At 43.4% G+C, this 13,757-nt stretch overlaps 1 protein-coding gene across 1 annotated transcript in view; it reads left to right on the top strand.

Moving 5' to 3' along the window:
• itgb5 (integrin, beta 5) overlaps nt 1-11,556 on the top strand; it is a 56,286-nt gene extending 44,730 nt beyond the window's left edge. The window contains exons 12-16 of the mRNA XM_015965748.3: nt 2,205-2,427; nt 2,965-3,065; nt 6,766-6,885; nt 7,184-7,350; nt 10,026-11,556. Coding sequence (XP_015821234.1) covers nt 2,205-2,427; nt 2,965-3,065; nt 6,766-6,885; nt 7,184-7,350; nt 10,026-10,121 — 707 coding nt within the window. The 3' untranslated portion in view covers nt 10,122-11,556. The remainder of the gene's footprint in view (nt 1-2,204; nt 2,428-2,964; nt 3,066-6,765; nt 6,886-7,183; nt 7,351-10,025) is intronic.
• Nucleotides 11,557-13,757: the final 2,201 nt, after the last annotated feature.

Below are 13,757 nucleotides of genomic sequence, written 5' to 3'. Positions count from 1 at the left end.
AGACTTAGACTTTATGGCTTGTTATTTTCGATCCAAATTCTCATTTATCTCTCAAGATTGATCTTCTTTCTCTGCTGCACACAAATCCTTATTCACACACACACACACACACACACACACACACACACACACACACACACACACACACACACACACACACACACACACACACACACACACACACACACACACACACACACACACTCACTTGTTCTCCTTACTGAAGTTATTCCTAATAATTGCTATAATCCTATGTGTTACCAAAGTTCCACTTTTATTACAGACTAGTTATGTCATAGCACTGCCATAAAGCCTTGTGTTTATCCACTTACTTATTCTCATGCATGAAACAATAAGCTGTGTTTGGTTCTCTTTGTCAAGTGTCACAACTGATGTTTGTAATAAATTCACAAAACTTAAATCATGCCTGATTATTGCCTAGCAATCTCGAGAATAGCCGGCACATTCTGACAAGAACTCAGTTTCGGATTAAAATGCGGTGTTAACTTTGAGAAGATATAAATATTAGGGATGTAAGAAAATATCGATATGGCAATATATCGTGATATTTTTTCCTGCGATTACTACATCAATATTCAAAAGCCGTGTATCTAATTCTTGAAAGAATTTACATGCAAACATTTGTGTATTTTCTTTTTGTTTTGTGCGATTCAATCGCCACCCGCTAGTTGGCAGCAGTGTGCAACAGGTTTTGTTTCCACCATTGAAATGTAAATCCCTCCATCATGGTTCAGATACCTCATGTTAAACATGTTACGTATCAGTTTGGACTGTTTATTGAACATTCTTCCAATAAATTCAGTAAAAAAATTGCTTGTAACGTCTGACTGAATGTATCGCAATATATCGTGATATGTATTGTATCGCCAGAATTTCAAAAATACACATCCCTGAAAAATATTAAGTCCAGTGTCCCAGTTCACACAGACAAAACTGGGCAGTGCCCCAATTAATTAATATAAGATCATAAACAAGCTAAATCTACGCCACATTTGAAATATAGATATAAATCTATATGTATCGCTACATGTACATGTTTGTTCCCCATTCTGACGATTCACCCACATTCACACACAGTCACCCACAGTTTTGTGTCTGGAGCATTATGTTTCAGTTCCAACTCACGTTGCAGCTGATTGAATGCAATCTTACCACACCACATCATTGTGATGTGTAACCACTCCCATGTGTTTCTATGCTCAATTAAAACGAGCCACGCAGGGGAGAAGTTTGGACTTGGGCACTAGAGTGGAGTCACAACTGTATCCTGTTGAACTTCTCCATTGCTCTCTGCCCTTTGCAAAGCTAAAAAAGACAATACTCGTTTCTGTGTGACTATTAAGTTAGAAAGGAAAAACCCTATCATCAATCAATATAAAAAAATGTATCTATATACTTTTTTTCTGTATCGTCCAGCCCTAGCGCCAGCCTCGCTGTGCCAAGAGGACTGTGGCAATCCACAACAGTGGAGCTATTGGTTGGTTAACATAAACCCAGCGTCGTGCCCGTCAAAATAAATATTCGATTATTTTAAAATTAAAATATAGTTTGTAAATGAAATAGTGTACCTCACACCTGCACCGTCCTGCAGAAAGTCCTTTGAGTGAGATGTTCAGGCTCAGTGTTTCTGACCATAATGAAGATCAGCTTCTGTCAGCTTGGAACACACCATTGAAGCGGCAGCCACTCGCAAGTGACCCAAGTGACCTTCCCACTAGTGGAAGAGAGAGGCCAGAGGCTGGGTGATCCTGGTGCATGCTGCCCCTCTCCAGGTCACACCTGGTGTCTGATAAAAGCATCATGACTGTCTAAAAGCTGCTACCTTTCGTCTTAAAGCAGCCTCGGCCTAATTAATGTTTAAAACTATTTTCTTCAGCCTGTTTCGACCCAGTCTTTTTCCTGTCTACTCTATATGTGTTAAATAGGCTCGCAGAGGGGAAGTCCTCCTGTCTGACCGAGATGACGGCTCCCTCTGGTTAGATTTAACAACAGTTGTACAAACAAAATGAAGACACATTCAACGTTTGCATCTGTAGTGCTGTGCTGGATGAGTAAGACTGTGTGAAGGAGCTTTTCCACTCTGTAAAACAAGAAAATATCCCGAGCATTTGTTTGGGTGACCCTGTAGTTTTTCCACAGCGATCTGCAACCACTGACTCCACGTCTGCTCCTGTGTTTCCCAGGACACGGGGAATGTGACTGTGGGGAGTGTAAATGCCACGCCGGCTTCATCGGAGACAACTGTAACTGCTCCACCGAGACTTCGTCCTGCATCTCCGATGACGGGAACATGTGTAGCGGCCGGGGAAACTGTGTGTGTGGACACTGTCAGTGCACTGAGCCGGGGGCTTTTGGCGACACCTGTGAAAAATGCCCCACCTGTCCCGACGCCTGCGGGACTAAGAGGTAAAGACATTCAGAAGGACGAGACACAAAATCACTTTTCTGTCTTTGAAACCCCACATAGACTGTTTTAAAGTAGGCGGTTCATGATAGTGGAGATGGATGAGGTGGGAAACCAAACCGTCAGTGTCGGTCAGTACAACAGGTCAAAGGTCATGCATACGCAGTCCTCTCGCAGGGTTGTTCAGATAATCCGCTCTGTGATCAGCCGCATGTTGGAGATGAAAGCATGAAGCATTTTCTGTAGAAACATCCCAGGTTTTGTAAATATTTGTCCTGCCATGTTTATTTTCTTTTATATCACATTTATTTATTTGAAGCTGTTTTAGTCACTCGTCTGCTTCTGTTTTACTCGGACAAAAAAGAGTTTGCTCATTATTTAATATTGATGTATTTTAGGGAGCTTCTATATCCTGAAGTATTTATTTCTCAACCAAACTAGGTTTTTCTGCTGCATCTGAGTCTGAGGTTTGACTTTTTCCTGGTTTAACAAATGTAAGCATGGTAGTTGCAGTAACGCGTAACTTTCCTCTGCTTCAGGGAGTGCATCGAATGTCGACTGTTTAACTCTGGGAGACTCGCAGACAACCAGACTTGTCAGCGCCTGTGCAAGGACAAAATCGTCACAGTGGAGAACCTTGGTGGGTAAATACTCACCTAGCACACGAGAGACGTTTAACACCAGAAGCTGGTTTCTCACAAGGCTGCAGCAGCTGGCTATCAGTTACGTTCAGGGAGTTTCCACAGTGTCTCAAAACATTTGCAAAGGTTCTCAGTTTCCTTGTTTGTTTCTCTTGCATCAGTGGGACTTCCATTGAAGGTAGGATAGACATTCTTAAGCTTGGTTTATGCTTGACGCATTTACTTTCCACTTGGTGATGCGGCTCGCGGATGGAACGCGCTTCACAACTCGCAGCGTTTATGGTTCATGTGGCTTGTCTCTGCGGTGAGCCAATATTCTCCCAAACTGTAGGGGGCAGCATGGAGCTCTACGGCATGCATCCAACACTACACCATAGTAGAAGTAAAAATTACTGTTGTTTACAACATGGCATTCCAGCATTTTTAACAGCGTCCTCGTCTTTTCCGACAGTGCGAGCTATTTCTCTCCAAGAATTATTAACAACATGTTGATCACGGTGATCTCTGAGAGCTGAATCATACTAATGTCTATATTTACGAACCTCTACCATACTAGTTCTTGCCAGTCCGCCATGTTTTTCCGTGTCCGACCGTCCGCGTGGTTAGAAAATTTCCTCGGTGCGCGGTGCGGAAAGTTTGGCCCGTGCGGAGGCGCGGTGGAGGGGCGTGGTTGTTAAAATGACGCAATTTTGCCGCGCGGAGCCGTGCGAACCTCGCGGACGCGTCAAGCATAAACCAAGCTTTAGAGAAAACCGTTCACACAAGCAACACTTAAAAAGAAACAACTCTGAGATCCATCCTAAACCCCTGCATTTGATTGGGGTCCTATGGGACCCACATAAATCTTGCAGGAGTAGGTGGCTTTTAAAGAAATTTCAGATCCTGAATTCATGAATAGATGGAGTACCCCTAAAGTAGCTAATGAACATACAACTGGACAGCATAAAATTAAAGAAGAGGGGAGGGGCGATCAGAGACGTTTGATGGAGGGATTCAAATCAATTCATTTCAAGTTTATTTATAAAGCGCCAAATCATGACAAGAATCGTCTCAAGTCACTTCACACAGTAAACATTCCAATACAGGTCAGGTCATTAAGCCAATCAGTAAAAAGTTTCCTATATAAGGAACCCAGCAGGTTGCATCGAGTCACTGACTAGTGTCAGAGTCTTTACAGCAATCCTCAAACTAAGCAAGTATGCAGCGACAGTGGAGAGGAAAACTCCCTTTTAACAGGAAGAAACCTCCAGAGGATCCTGGCTCAGTATAAGCAGCCATCCACCACGACTCACTGGGATCATGATCCACTCAATTAGAAGGGACATTTAGAATGATTGGATGAGGTTTTTCCAGGAATGTACATTTCAGAAGTGATTTATTAATTTTTTGAAATAGCGTTTAATTTATTGGTTGCCATAGGTAGTTGAAGAGCATTTCAAGCAATTCTGGCCCTCCAGGATTGAGAACCCCTGATTTAGACCATCACCTTAAGACGAGTCACTTTATGAGATGTCCTGTCTGAATCTTGCTCAGTCGAAGTCTTTTAAGCAGACACGTCTCGCTCCTGCTGGTGTGTTAGCTGGAAGTGAGGTTGACGCTAGCTAGCTTTCTGTTCAGGTTGACCTTGTCCCTTCAGCTCACTGTGACGGGTCACTGGTTAAACAGTGGGGTTTAATGTAAACAACAGATGAGCAGGGTTATAGGTCATTGCTGATTTAGACCGGTGATTTCAGAGGGGATGGTGGTTATTGGTCTGAAAAAGCAGAATTGTGGACCTTTTTGGTTTCTGCACATTCTGCTCCGTGTCTGGAGCTCAGTTTGGTTATTATGAAGCAGGTGTCTCACAGCCACACCTGCCCCGCTCTAAGCAGACATTCGCCTCCTCCCTCATGAGTAGGGATGCACCAATGGATCGGCATTTGATCGTAATCGGCCGATAGCGCCCCTATCGGTTTTGATCTGAATTTTCAAAACAGATCAAAGCAGACCGATCAGGTAGGGTTGTCACGGTAACCGGTGTAGCAGTAAACCCCGATAAAAAAAAAAGTTGACAATAATAATAACCGTCTTGTTTTTTTAAAAACTATATTATCTTGGTGGGTTACCGTGGCTGCGGTGTAGGCGCGGTGACCCTTACCAGCCACCGTATCATCGGCTGAAGTTGCCGGCGGCACATGCACGCTTTTTTGTTTACGACCAAAACTTTCTTGAAGCTAAAGCTGAAATAATGGTCAAAGGAGGAGACGGCAGCGCTCAGGAGGACATTTTTTATCCCTCAAAGAAGACAAAGTCGGAAATACGGGCATCTTTTGGATATTTGAAGAATGCCGAGGGAGTTTATAGAAGACGGCTATCCTGTTTGCAGCACGTGCAGAAAAAGTGTCTGTGAAAGGCAGCAATGCTTCAAATCTCATGACACATCTGCGTGACCATCACCCACAACTCTACAGTCAACGCAAGGCAAGCTAACGTTAGCGTTTTAGCTAAAATGCGTGATCCGAGGATTTGGGTTGAGGAAGAATGCAACGAGTCGCTATATAAAGCAGCCGCAGCGCCGCTACCTGCATATAAACCGTGTCGCGGACACCCCCATGCTGAAATGACGCTATGCATTACGGGGCTCCCAGGGGCAGATAAGAGTTGGTCTCTCTCCGAGAATAATTATGAATTTAACAATGATTACTGCCTGATGACATTTTCCCACATCTGCAAAGCTCACTGGAAGGACACAAACCGAGGACAAGATTTCCTGATATAGGGTTTATTACTCAAGTAAGGGTAAAAAAGTATCTGATTAGAAGGCTACTTGAGTACTGAGTATCATGTGATCTAATATTTTTAAATGATGACATCAAACAGACAAAAAATAAGAAGTTATGGGCAAATATTGTTATTTTAAAGACTAAAGGGAAAAAATGTAAACAAATAAACAACTTAATTACAAAATAACACATTTTAGGCTAAATTTAGATACAAACTGAGGACAATATTTCCTGACATACAGGGTTTATTTAATTGTGTGAAAATGTAGCCCTTTTAAAAAAAATACCGCGATAATACCGAAAACCGTGGTAATTTTGGTCACAATAACCGTGAGGTTAAATTTTCACACCGTGACAACCCTAATACAGACCATTTTAGATTAGGTTACATTTCCTTTATTCCCAGATTATGTAGTTTGTAGCACTCATTATAATGTTGTAGAAAATTTCTGGCCAATCCACATGATCGGTATCGGTGAACGGCAGCAAAAAACCTGATCGGTGCATCCCTACTCATGAGTACCTACGGACCTCCAGGAGGCGGAGCCTGTGCTTAGTTCCTGCTTCTACACCCCCATGTTTCTGTTGGTGAGCTGTCGGTGATGTCCAGACCTGTATTAATGATCATCTGATGGTTTAGTGACTGCGCTGCGGTAGTTGGACACGTTCCTTAGTGGCCCGGTGTGGCACCAGACCAGATCTGATGTGTTTCAGAGCATTTCAGCTATTTCGACCATCTGAGCAGCCTTGATAGACTCCATATGTACATTCCAGATGCTTTGTGGGTGAAGTAGAGGAGGGTCTGAAGGCGGAGAGTCTTGGGACCTGATCCCAGGGCTTTTTGTGATTGGACAGCAAAGGCTTTCAGGCTGCAGACAAACTAACTTGTCTCTAATTAGTTTCCTGAACATGTCCTCTGTTTGTCCTTGTTCCTCAGAAACGAAAGAGCCCGATGCTGTGCTTTGTTTGTATAAGACAGACAACGACTGCGTCATGAAGTTCACCTACTCCGAGCACGCCAGCGGCCTGTCCTTACTCACTGCTCTTGCAGAACCGGGTAAGTCTAGGGTCACCTCTGCTGTGCTGGCGATCAAATCAATGTTTTCATTTTGATTTCAGCTACAAAACATAAAATAAAAAACGCGATAGAAAAAATAAGTGTTAAACTCACATTTTGATTTGTAATTATGTACTATTTAATTTGATGTCTTCAGAATAACACACTATGCGGCACTTGTTAGCGGGAGTTCGGGCAAAATTTCTACTTTAAAAATTGATCCAAGATTTTACTGCAGCATCTGTAGCTCCATCAATGTCTGGCATTGGATGAGATGCTTTGTCTCCCCTCCTCTCAGAGTGTGGCGGGGCTCCAGACGCCTTCATGGTTTTGCTCGTAGTGGTTGGCAGCATCTTGCTGATCGGAATAGTCCTGCTGGCCATCTGGAAACTGGTCATCACCATACACGACCACCAAGAGTTTGCTCGCTTCCAAAGTGCACGCTCACGTGCTCGATATGAAATGGTAAGAATGCTTTATTTACATTGTGATGTGATTCTCATCCACGGAGGATCCAGACTTTTCTTCCTAGGGTTCAAGTCAGACAGCGAAGCCGAGTCCCACCTCAGAACGACTACCTCACCGTCGTTGACTAGTCTGGTTTAAAGTGGCAGTGTGTAGTTTCCTGCCGCTAGGGGGCGGTACAGACATTTCAGGGTAGTTTTACACATCATCTTCCTGACTCTTGCTAGTTTAAAAAACATTACAGTAAACGTTACCTGCAGAGCAGAAAGCTTGGTGTGATTCCTCAGACTTTCCGGTTGGCAGTCACGGTAAAAAGGCTCATTAAAACACAAACGTCGCAAATAATAAAAGCCATGAAGCCAAATGCAAAGTTGCAGATTTTAAAGACACAGGTGCGCTGTGCGATTTTCAGCTGCAGGTAGCTACTCCGTTTTTGCCAAAATCGAGAGCAAAACTTTAGCAGCTGGGCGTGCTAAGCTAGCAGGCCTGTCAGCTGAAACAGGCGATTGTGGTCCAATTCTGTCACAGAACTGGCCGGCCCACATAATCGAACGTTCGTGATCATTCGTATTAATATTTCGGACAATTTAGCGTGGACAATTCGTGTTGCATGGACGCTATTCCATTTTAAAAGCTTATATTTACTGTCGCAATCGACGATAGTCAAGCTACGGAAATTTACCAGTGATCAGATGGTAATCTGGAAGCGAACTTCCGGTGGAGATATTTCTATCTCCATACACAAGTTATACGCAGTGTCACGAAACACTCAGAATAGCAAATATAAACATTTATTTACATTCAAGATGACAGCAGGAAAAGTCCATTCTTTGTGCTAGAAACTCCAACATAGCTTGAGGTGAAATCAAAATGGCTGCGATATGACACGTCACCTTAGATAAAGAGAGATGAATCTGCGCCTCCTTGTGGGAGGTGAACAGTGTCACACCCCCTTTTGACTTTAAATGGAGAGAGCTGCACTCTAGTGAGAGTACGAGATCATCCCATTTTCAACCAGAAACATTCATTTTAGTGTTTACTGTTTAAAAATGTCATGAAGTGTCCAAAATGTACAAATATCAGGCTATAGCTCGCCATTAGCAGAACACTGACCCAGAGGTTCCCTGATCGAATACATGTAACGACCGCTAGTGACTAATGCTAGCGGCTAGCCACTATAATCAAGTATGGTGTGCTTCCAGCGATGCCCCCAGAAAATTTTGCTAAGGGTGGTCAGATGGGGCAAAAGAAATGTTTAATAAACCGTATGTATCCAAAAGTCAAATTTGAGAAACACAAGCATTTCAGAAAAATAAATTTTAGTTATCTGAATTTTTATATAAAAAATTTATTTTAGAGTTTGATTTATCGGCTCAATTCACCAGATATGAACGTTTTTAAGATGGTAAGCAGCAGAAACGTATAAAAACATTTTGTATTCTGATTATTTCTTTACTCATTAAGTTTATAATTTTTTATTGGGTTTCACAATTATGTCTTGAATATAAATAAGGTGAATTTATGGTTTGAGTGAACATTAATATTATTTTTAAAACTGGTCTTCCCTGGGGGGCTCCAAAATTTTCAAGGGGTGTCAATGGCCACCCTTTAGGAGTGGCACTGTGCTTCTTCAAAGATTCATAATAGTCTATGTCCGCATGTTAATACATCGATTATTAGAATATTTCCCTCCGCTTTGCTGAGCAACGCCAGCTAAACAAACCAACTTAAACTTGCTCTGATTGGTTCGTCTGTGTGTCTGTTGTACTGACAGAAGCAGACCAGCAAACCTCGTTACTCGGCTGAGAAAAAATGTGTGCCTGTAGACGTGTCCAGAAATAATGGCACAGGTGATAGAACGCAAATAGACGGTTCTATGATCTCCAAGCTTTGGTAGATTGTCATCACTTTACAATCCTTGATGATCTTATATCATCAGACCGCACGTCCATAGCTTCAGGGTGTGGTTGTGAACATCTGTGCTAAGATGAGAGGAAATCCATCAATCTAAAATACTGATGTTAACCTTTCAACCCTTTAGCACCCCCTATTGGTGAATCTTAATAAGAGTCAATACACAAGGCCAAGATCTCATTCCTCATGAAGATGTGAAGTCTAGTCATCAGTTTTAAAAAATGGTGGAGATGAAGTCGTGTGCTAGCTAGCGCTACGCGTTTGTTGTTTCTAGTACAAATTAAATAATTTTTACTGTTTATTTTTCGTTAGATTTTGTTAGCTTGGTGAATCGATCATATCCACCAAGTCTGACTTTGATACCATGCCGTACCACACGATGTTGGAGAACTCACTAAAACTAGGTTCTGTCTTTTTTGACATGGCAAAAGTCAAGTTTGGTGGAAGTGGGTGTGGCCAATACAAACGTGATGCAAAGTCATCCAAGGATCAAAGAGATATAAAGTTAGAGTGTGCGACTTATGGTTTAGGAGTTATTAGCTAAAGTGTGTTGACCTTTGCAATAGCACCACCTAGATGGTGATGTCTGAGAAAAGTAACGCCATACCTCCCCTGATCTAGCTAGCTTACGAAAGAATAAATGGAGACAGAACATTAAGGGGCCTGCCACTGTACATGGCAGGCCCCTTAATAACCTACAGAAACTCAGAACACTGGTTTTCCTACAGAATGCAACCATAAGCTGTTCTTTTGCCTCTCAGGCCTCCAACCCACTGTACAAGCAGCCAGTCAGCACACACTTTTTGGAGTCAGACTTCAGCATGTTTGGGAAGTCCTACAACGGTGGGGTCCACTGATCCCCCAACACAAGGCACGGCAGGACCGGTCCGACTCACAGATCCCCGATGGAGCTCGCTCCTCCCCTCTCCTCTCCTCTCTGCTGAGTCCACAGGAGTTGTCCTCTTGCAGCTACTGAGGAGATCCCAACTGAGGTGTGACTTCTTCACCACCGTGCTGCAGAGGATCATGAGCTGAACCCACGAAGAAGACTGAGACAAATTCAATCTGCAGTCAAACAAAAGCCAAGCAGCAGATCATCGGATCACTTTTGTATATTTTTCTAAACACATTTATAGTTTGAACTCGTTCAGCAGAACTCTGATTAGCTTCAAATAACACAATTCTGGAGGAACGTCCAATCGTTCGGTACTAATATTGACTAAGAAACGGGCTTTTTGCACAATGAATTTTAATAGTGTGTGTGTGTGTGTGTGTGTGTGTGTGTGTGTGTGTGTGTGTGTGTGTGTGTGTGTGTGTGTGTGTGTGTGTGTGTGTGTGTGTGTGTGTGTGTGTGTGTGTGTGTGTGTGTGTGTGTGTGTTTGCACATCATTCTATTCATTTGAATGGTACCAACGTGGCCCTAAACCAGTGACGTTGACGTCATCTCTCTGGTTTATTTTTCCTGACACCAGCGCCTGAATTCTTAATCCTGCTTTGGGCCAAAACTCGCCCTCCACCCCTGGATGAAGTCGCTAAGCTGCAGAGGACTCTTCTGTATTCAGATTTTTGAACATAAGAGCTCCTCTTGACTTTCACCAGAGCCTCGGTCAGACACCATCTGATGTGGCACTTACTCTGCCCTGTTGTGTGTAGATTTAACCTGCTGTCATCGGCTAAAGGTCAGAGGTCACGCTGACCTACAGGCCATTCCTTTAAACCATTTGAAGATTAAAGTTTTACACCTCACTTATTCACTTCATCTCCACAGTTTTCCAAAGCCAACATTGTTGAAGCGCTGTCATGAGTACCTACTGCTTCCTCAAACTTCATCCTGAAAATCATGTTTACTGGAATTCAAATCAGATGTTTGATATGTCGATAAGAATTAAAGCGGTTTTTGATGATTTATATTTTTGTGAATGAATGCCAATACACTTTTTTTCTCTTGATTTCATAGACTATCTTTAGTTGCACATCTATTATTTAGTTTTCTGGAATTAAAGTATCACTGGTATTAATGCCCAAATGGCTCCTCCCAACCAGAGCTGGTCTGTTCCCAGTGTGTTGGCCCTCACCGCTGTGGGAGTGGATGCATGTATGGTGTGTGTGTGTGTGTGCGCGTGTGCACATCTCTGAAATCGGAGTGTTTTCTTTGAGTCTTTGCACATTTGACTAAAACTACTGCAGCAGAAACATTTATGTGAGTCCGGTCCATACTCGAGTCCACCAGAGGACTCCCACCCCTCCATGTCGGCATAACTCTGCACAAACAATAAATGGCTTCAATCGGTACCTTTGGTCTTGCTGTGTTCTGTTTTAGCGCATATTCCAGTGAACATGAACTGTGTGTAGCATGCCACCCTCCTGCTGAAAACCCCCACAGCATGATTCTGCCACTGCCATACTTCACAGCTGGGATGAATAGAAAGGTTAAGTCTTGTCCCACATCTGTGGTTTTTTTTTAAGTCGCTGCTGAGCTGCATTCATTTATCCTCCATGGCCACATCATGATGCTACCAGCACCATGCTCAACAATGGGATGTGGTTCTGGGGTAGTGAAAGTTCCGTTTCTGTTTCTGGATGTTGTTGGAGTCACAGAGGTACTATAGATGTAGTGCAGTAAGTGGCTGCTGGATGGTATTTGAGATGTTTGCTCTCATGGGAGATTCTGCAGTAGCTCTGCTGCTCCTGACAGGGTGAAATGTCCATTGCTACAGGGACATGCTGATGCAGGACTCAGATGAACACTGGTCGTGACGAGGACAATGAGGTTAAAAACTGACAGCCAGTATTTATACAGCACTCTCTAGCACCCTGGAACCCCCCAAAGCCCTTTAGTCAGTCATTCACACTGGTGGTGATGAGCTAAGATGTAGCCACAGTTGCTCTGGCGCACTGACAGAGGCTAGACTGTAGTACACAGGTACCGGTCCTTCTGACCATCACCAGCAGGTACGGAGGGTCATGCTCAAGGACACAACTGTAGCAGACTGAATGGGGAACTGAACTACAACCCTGTGGCTGAGGGAGAGGCGTCTGCCGCTTTCCCTGGTGATGACCTGGTAAAATATTTTACTGGCCAGAGGAAGGACAGCACATTGACTGTAGAGGACTGGTTTTAACCTAAAATATTCAGTTGAACATCAAAACATCTTGGCTTGCCTGTAAATGACTTAATGAGTGTGCAGATGCATTCACACACACACACACACACACACACACACACACACACACACACACTCACGGTTCCTGGGGCCATAGTTGGTGAAGTGTCATCACTGAAGTAACTGCTTAAATTGTACATATTACACTAAAAAGTCATGTGGTCAGCTAGATGTCTTCATGTGAGACAAATCCAGCCACAAGTAAACGACATATTTCATCATGTCAGACTAGAAAACACAACCAGAGCTCAGAGACACGTGCAGCTTCCTTGTGACCACATCATTTTCATGACCCCCCCCCCCCCCCACACACACACACACACACACACACACACATCTCTGCAGATACTCCTCACAGAAAAGTCCAAAGGAATTTCCTGTCCTAATTTTCAGCCAGAAATATAGTTCAGATTGATGTAGCCTTCATGAGGAATAATGGAGCCGAACCTATTTGGAATTTGTCTTTCTTTAAAGCATCATCATAAAAAACCTACAAAGAGAACCCAGACCTTTTATAATGATGACGTTTTGTTTAAACTAGTCAGAAGTTGGTCTCTGAATGACAAAAGGGAAAAAATCCAGTGGATGCTTCTAATGTCCTACCCTCTGCTGCTCCCTGGTGGCTAAACAATGTGCTTTACTTAATCTAGACGGATGGATAGTAGAGTGCTTCTCTTTTCGTTGTGGCAACCCGCTGCCACATCTCTCTCTCTCTCTCACACACACACACACACACGCACACACACATGGCTGGTCTCAATCTTTCAAGCTTGGGTCTTCTACCAGAGGCCTGGGAGCTTGAGGGTTCTGAAGTATCTTAGGTGTTCCTAGATCTCTTTTCTGGACTGAGATATCCGATGTTTTCCTGGGATCTGCTTTAGCCATTTTCCTGATGTTGCATCACTTGGTATCGCCACATCAACCACAACGGCTGTCCTCTGTTGTTTGTCCACCACAATGTCCGGTTGGTTCTCCATCACCATTTTGTCAGTCTGGATCTGGAAGTCCCACAGGAGCTTGGCTCTCTCATTCTCAACCACCTTAGGGGGAGTTACCCAATTTGACCCTGGGGCTTCCAGTCCCTGTCCCAATACTCTGCACAGATGTTTCTGTACAAGATGCCAGCCACTTGGTTGTGGCGTTCCATGTATGCTTTCTCTGCCAGCGTCTGACACCCTGCAGTTCAAGTTCAAGTTTATTTATGAAGCGCAAAATCACGACGACCAGTGCCTTGAGATGACCAGAGTCGTCTCAAGGCACTTCACATAGGTTCAGTGCTTGGACCAATTCTTTTTACTATATATAGGCCCCCATTTGGTAAAATCATTA

The sequence above is a fragment of the Nothobranchius furzeri genome, chromosome 14 (genome assembly GCF_043380555.1).
Source record: "Nothobranchius furzeri strain GRZ-AD chromosome 14, NfurGRZ-RIMD1, whole genome shotgun sequence".
Classification (NCBI taxonomy): domain Eukaryota; kingdom Metazoa; phylum Chordata; class Actinopteri; order Cyprinodontiformes; family Nothobranchiidae; genus Nothobranchius; species Nothobranchius furzeri.
The sequence above is the reverse complement of the archived record's forward strand: the minus strand, read 5'-3'. Positions and strand labels throughout refer to the sequence as shown.